At 40.3% G+C, this 7,141-nt stretch overlaps 1 protein-coding gene across 2 annotated transcripts in view; it reads right to left on the reverse strand.

The window, feature by feature from the left end:
• The window catches only part of Clasp2 (cytoplasmic linker associated protein 2), a 178,060-nt gene that overhangs the window by 78,688 nt on the left and 92,231 nt on the right, over positions 1 to 7,141 (reverse strand). For both annotated transcript variants that reach the window (XM_028767296.1, XM_028767297.1), the window contains one exon: positions 1,720 to 1,812. In XM_028767296.1, coding sequence (XP_028623129.1) covers positions 1,720 to 1,812 — 93 coding nt within the window. The remainder of the gene's footprint in view (positions 1 to 1,719; positions 1,813 to 7,141) is intronic.

Genomic DNA, 7,141 nt, shown 5'->3' on the forward strand with positions numbered 1-7,141 from the left:
TCTCTCCTCTCTCTCTCTCTCTCTCTCTCTCTCTCTCTCTCTCTCTCTCTCTCTCTCTCTCTCTCTCTCGGAGTGGTTGCTTGCTTTACACAAGTTGCAGGACAAGCCAATGATACCATATAGATCCTATCTAAATCAACAAACAAAAAAAATCCCTCTCCTACATTGTTAAAATGAAAAAAGAAAACCTTAAAAATCTATATAATTGCCAAATGAGAATGAGCTTAATGAGTTACATATACAGATATCAAACTAACGAATGCACACACAGATCAATCAGCATTCAGTAACTATCTGAGCAACTAACACAGGCTTAACATGTATAACCAGGTATACTGTACAATTTGTTAAAGAGCAATTGATTAAGCATTGTTTAGTTTGAATAAAAGGAGTGGGGAGTATTATATTTATGTTTTCACACACATCTGAATGCACAGAGAAAATGTCATACTCCAAAAAACATTCAGACTAATTATTTCTTAATGACTACTTTCAAAGGAAAACAAAAAACCTTCAGGTTCAAGTTCATGTCTTTTATTTTAATCTGAGATGTTTCTCCATAGGTCATTGATGAAAAAGTTGTTTTATTTTTTAAATTGTGGTTTATGTGTGATGTAGAACTTTAAAAGTAAATAAAAATCATATTTAAACAAACTCAGAACATTATTTTCTGTGTTAAGAACACTATGTTAAACATTCAAAAATATAGACTTCTTTGTTTTTTTTAATTTCTTTATTACTCCCCTCCCTCCCTCCGCCCCTTCTTTCCCTTTCCTGAGGTTGTTTTTTTGTTTTGTTTTGTTTTTGTTTTTTTGTTTGTTTTTTTCGAGACAGGGTTTCTCTGTGTAGCCCTGGCTATCCTGGAACTCACTCTGTAGACCAGGCTGGCCTCAAACTCAGAAATCCACCTGCCTCTGCCTCCCAAGTGCTGGGATTAAAGGCGTGTGCCACCACTGCCCAACAAATATAGACTTCTAAACAGAGATAGAAAAACCATCTGTAATGCATAATGTCATAAAAGCACTATTTGTCAGGAAGATACATAATTAGTCAGACTGGAAACTTTGAGAATACAGGCCACCTTCAAGTGTGCTCTTTCCTGGCCTTGGGGATACTGAGGTACTCACTGTCATTTGACAAAATTGACATCACAGAATGTGAAATACAATATAGAACTGATGTCAACATAATCATTATTTTAAGATTCATCTAATACTTTCTTCAAGAAATCTACTACAAATAAACTATTCCTAGTTCAAGGATGACCAAAAATTTTTTTAAATAATTCATTCACCCATATTTACTCTAAGAGTCAGAAAAACAGACACACTGCTGTGGAATTATGCCAATATTGAACAAATGCTGAGCAGCAGCCAATCTCTTCTCTGGCAAGTCCTCATGACTCAGGGCACACTGACGACGGTGCTGACAAGCAAGCTCCATGACTCCAGAGGCCAGGCCAGAGCTCTCTCACCCTCACACACCAGGGAGACAGGCTGTGGGACACGCACTGACGTGATCAGCAAAATCAGAAGAAAAAACAACAATCTAAAGCCGATAATGCCTACTACAGCCATGTTTCCCATCCAGAAATGTTACATCAGATTCTAACTTATGACTACTCTCAGCTGTACCACAGCTGAGTACATGTCCTCTTCAAGGTTTGAATAGGAACGCTGTAAGAAGAGAGGGATAAGAAGATAATGAATGAGAACTTACTGCATTGGCACGCTGGTCCCAGTCATGCTTGTCATCTGACAAAATTTCCCTGATCTTATTTAACGTTTCTTCAAGTTCTCGACTAGAATAGATCTTTAAAGAGAATATTTAAAATTAGAACAAAATTTCTTGCTGTAAATAACATAAAATAATGCAGCAGTGTTTTAAACAGTCTTTTATATAGTATGGCCATTTCACACTCTAGCTACACTTTCAGTGGGGACGATTACAGACAATAGATGCCCCAGTAGCCTTCCTTTCTGCTCTCTTTGATACTTGTCCCCACATGAACAACCTCAAAGATGCTTCTAGAATGCTTCCAACGGTGCAGATGTCCAAGGAACAGAAAGAGAAATTTCCCCAAAACTGAATTTATACACTATTATAAAATATTGTTAAAAAGATATGCTTTTGTTTTGTAAAACTATTTGAAAAAAGTGGCCAGAGCCAGAATAGACTAAGCATATAACTCACCTGGCTACATTGTATCTCTAAAAGGGGGAAAATAAAACTCAACTAAAACAGGTTCTTTTGGCAACATTTTATAATAAATATATTTGTATCATATAACAAATATATTTATTATAAATACCACATCTAATTGTAGTACAAGGTGCTATCTTGGAAGACAATGTAAAGACATTCTCTAAATCATGAAAGAAGGGGAAAGTAATTCAAAAATTCTCTCCAGTAACGCCATAATTTTTAAAGCCATCTGTCCCTGGGCTCCTCATGTCTCTCCTAGGTATACAAACAACAGGAATAGAGTGATCCCTTGGTTTCTAACTTCTTTAGCTGACTGAATGAGGGTTTCCACATAAAGAACGCTGGAAGATCAAGTGTTAAGAAGGGAGACTGTGATTCTGATTTTAGACAGGTTGTGTTTGAGATGTCTCTGAGATCCCTAAAAGAAAATCACTTTAATGCTCAGCAGAGGGCTGGCTTAGAGGTAAGATTAGATAGAGTCAATGTGCAGGAGCTAGACAAAGCCATGTTGTTGAATGAAGTCATGAAGCAACACAATGCAAATACCACAGGGAGACAGGGTCGAGAAGTAATCCTTAATTATCTATAATATTTAATTGACCAAATAAAGAAGGACCCATGGATAGTAAAGGAAATGGAAGTGAAACAGATAGGAGGGGAGGGAAGTGGGAAACTGTTTTACAACTAAACTGTGAGTGAAGAAAACAATGAGGCCAGTTGCTTTGGGTACTGTGAGGATGGCAAGTGGTCAGAAGTTAGAGAAATGTAAGGAAGCCAATGTAGGTGCAGAGAAGGGGAGCTGCCAATGGACACCTAACAAAGAAACTATGTGGAACTGATAGCTGTTGGGACAGCCTTCTTTACACACACACACACACACACACACACACACACACACACACACACACGGTGGGGGGAGGAGTGAGTGAGGGGAGCCAGACTTTTCAATGTTTAGATTTGATTTTATGTGTATGTATGTTTTGCCTGCACAGATGTACATGCACCACACGTGTGCATGGTGCCTGTGGAGATCAGAAGTTGTTGTTAGATACCCTAGACCTGGAGTTAAGGATAGTTGTGAGCCATCACAGTTGCTAGGAATCCAACCTGGGTCCCCTGCAAGAGAAACAAATGCTCTTAACTGTGCTGCCACCTCTCGAGTCCCCAAATCAACTTTAGACTGACACTGAGTAAATCACCACATGCCAGGGCAGCATTTGTGCTTAGGAGGAATAGCAGCTTAACACAAATGAATGCCATGCCTTTGTGTGTGCTTTTATTGCTTTTGTTTTGTTTGTTTTTAGTGAGAGAAAAAGAACAGAAGTTGGGAGGAAGGAAAAAATATTGCAAGAATACATTGTATGAAAAAGAAATTTTTATTTTCAAGATGGAATGTCTCTGTATAGCAGAGCCCTGGCTATCCTAGACTGACTTTGTAGACCAGGCTGGCCTTGAACTCACAGAGACCTGCCTGCCTCTGCCTCCCAAATGCTAGATTAAAGGCACGCACTACCATGCCTGGCATTAAAAAAAAAAATTAGGGGCTGGAGAGATGGCTCAGCGGTTAAGAGCACTGACTGCTCTTCCAGAGGTCCTCAGTTCAAATCCCAGCAACCACATGGTGGCTCACAACCATCCGTAATGAGATTGGATCCCCTATTCTGGTGTGTCCGAAGACAGCAACAGTGTACTCATACATATAAATAAATAAATAAATAAATAAATAAATAAATAAATAAATTTTTTTAAAAAATTAAATAACATGTTTAAAGAAAAAGTATCAAATACAGACAGATCCAGAAAAGGATGTGGACCTAAAAAAGAGCACGTTGGAAGACATGCAGTCTGTTATTCTTTCCCCAACTTCTGGGGATCAAGTCTGGGACTTTGTGATGCTAGGTAAGCATCCAGCCACCAAACTACACTTCTCACTCAGTTTTTCATTTGTGCAACTGTTTTTTTTCCCCTTTTATCATATGGGTTCTAGGGATCAACTTCAGGTTGGAAGCTTTGGTGGGAAGTTCCTTTCTCCAGCCAGCCATCTTACTAGCCCACTTCTTTTTTTAATAATGAAAGTCAGCAATGTTTAAGAAATAGATAGAAGGCTCTAAAAAGCAGAAGCTTGAACCCACATAGGTCACTGATATCTGTGAGCTCTGTAACAAAGTAGACACCAGGAGGCTATGGAACACTGGAGGCACTCTCTGGGTGAGGACGGGCCATGGCCCATGGTCCTGTGATCACAGGGCAGCCCTCTGATGGCTGCAGAAAATAAGTACTTCTAAAAGGGCATGGACATGACCTAACAGCGTGGATGTCGGACTGCTGAACACTTGTGTATGTGGTCTGTAACTGTCTTTCTGCAGAAGCACTTCCTGAGCTATGAAACAGAGAAAAATTGTTGTCTAGAGATATCCATAATTGTGCTTTTTCAAAAGGAGTATTTAAAAATCGGAACTGTAAGATTTCAATGCATTATGAACAATCTCACTGGAAGAAACTACAGTATCAAAGCAAAGCACAGGTCAGTGGGAAGAGAAATGCTAAGGACACCTGTGTCCTAGAACAGCACCAGCAGAGCCCGTGCAAAAGCATGCAGGATGGGAGGGAGTAATGCACGGATGAAGGTGGAGAGGTGGTCAGCCGAGTGTGGTGGCACATGCCTGTAAGTCAGTCAGAGGAAGGCAAATCTCTGTATGTTCAAGGTCTGCCCAGTCTATGGAGTTCAAGAACAGCCAGGGCTACACAGAAAAACTCTTATCTCATGAAAACAAACAAAAACAACACACACACACACAACGTGATGTTTCATCCATTTGGAAAGGAGGTCACCAAGGACAATATGAAGGAGGAAATGTGGGAAATGGGAAAAAGACTAACAGGGAGGAGGAGGGGAAGGAGAAAGTGATCAATATAGGAGGGCTGCATGACAGGCAATGACAAGGGTGTTCAATAAAACCTCTAATGACCATACTATTTTAAATTTACCTAAAATTAAATTACATGCAGTCTATGTAAATGTATGTGAATGGGTACACCCACCCACCCACATCTACCTCAAATGAAGTTACATCACTTGGGCTTTGGGCTGACAAAGATCCCTACATGAGCCATAGCTTACCTAACACAATGCCCTAGTACCAGGCATGAGAAACCTCCATTCTAGTTGTTGCTCATGGTAATCTAAGTGATTGCTAAAACAATATAACATATTACATTGCTGTTGCCCTCAGTTGTCTCACAGAGGTTAAAGGGAAGATGTTGTTGCTGAACATCCAGCACACAGGATATAGAGGACTTGGATAGGTAAGCTGGATTGAACCTGAAAGCCTCCTTCCTGTGTTCCGGGTTCCACAGTGCCAGAAGGTACTATGTAAGTCATCAACGAAGGGATGCAATCGATTCTATATAGTGTAGTACCTACGAATCAGAACACTGACCAGCATGGCAAATACCTAAAGGTGCAACAGTAACAGCTCCAATCTTTGTGGCAACCAACACTTGTGTCAGATTGGATTTAAGACACACACAACAGGAGGGAAAACATGCTTGCTACCAGAAATCAGAGAGGGGGGAAAAAGAGAAGGCTAGCACACAAATGAACACAACGGGGAGCCCAGTCCCAATGGATATGTCTTCAATACAACTCCTGCACCTAAGGTTCAGGGGATATTTCAGAAGAGAGTGGAAAAACAGTAAGAGCCAGAGGACTGGGAAGTCTGTTGTGAAAGAGCTGCCCAAACAACAGACAAGCTAATGCAGAACAAGGAAACTCTTACCCAGACAAAGAACTACAGGCAACTAGTGACTGCTGAGAGAGGGAGTGTCAGCCTCTCCAAGAGCAGAACACCATAAGTGGTTACCCAATACAAATGGTCAGCCCAAAGTCATATACACATAATCTACAAAAATGGACTCAAAGTTGCTCATCTCTGTGTATGTGACAATAATAAAAAAGAGGTCATCAGTTCGAGAAGTTTCAGGGTGAGTATGGAAGGGGTTGGAGGGAGGAAAGCAAAGGAGGGAGACTTACTAGACTTTAATTTTAAAATAAATTAAATAAAAATAAAGGTAAAAAGAATATATCAACATTTAGGGTATAGAAATAGCCGGCATGTGCTTACCATTGGCACTGCCAGATTTAATCATCACAACATCCTTGACTGTACACTAATAATTTGTAATTTAAGATGGTTTTACAGCCAGTGTAGCTAATCCCTAGGTAATGGTGGACAGATGTCTCTAACAGCACAAGAAAACAGTAAGGTCTGTCCAGAGGGCAAGGCCTCTCTCAGAAGCAGTGCAGAACAATGAGGACAGTAAGCACAGTTAACTCACCACCAGCTACGTTAGAGTTTAATGAAAGGAAAGCTCTACTTTAATAACAGCATGAGCACTGAAGAGAGACTTTCTAGAAGCAGTGATGCTGTTGCAATGGGTGGCTGGGAAGCCTGTTCTCCTTCCAGGAGCAGGGCAGCCCATGGCTTCAGTGATTCTGTGAGGATCCATTCTGGCAGAACAAACTGAACAATGAACAATGATAAAGTCCAGACAGGTTTCACAACGGTTCTAGAACATTAGCCATTCCTTTATAGGAAAAGCCTACAAAATACAGAGAGAGAGGGGAGTAACTTAAGAGAAAAAAAAAATTCCATTTCAAATATACTCAAATCAGAAGCTTTCTTGTAACTTTTTAAGACTGTAAATAGCTTAAGGACAGCTTTTCCTTTTAGAGAGCCTAATAGCTCACACAGTGTAAGGAAGTATGCAAAGAAAGCTCCAGAACCTTTTCAAGACAACACTCTGCAGGTACTTCCATGATAGAAGCAGCATTCTGATGAGCAGGAGTAGGAAGGACAGGCAGAGTGTGAAGAAATGCACATTTTCACCTCTCTCTCTCTCTCTCTCTCTCTCTCTCTCTCTCTCTCTCTCTCTC

The sequence above is a fragment of the Grammomys surdaster genome, unplaced genomic scaffold (assembly GCF_004785775.1).
Source record: "Grammomys surdaster isolate TR1022 unplaced genomic scaffold, NIH_TR_1.0 172, whole genome shotgun sequence".
Taxonomy (NCBI): domain Eukaryota; kingdom Metazoa; phylum Chordata; class Mammalia; order Rodentia; family Muridae; genus Grammomys; species Grammomys surdaster.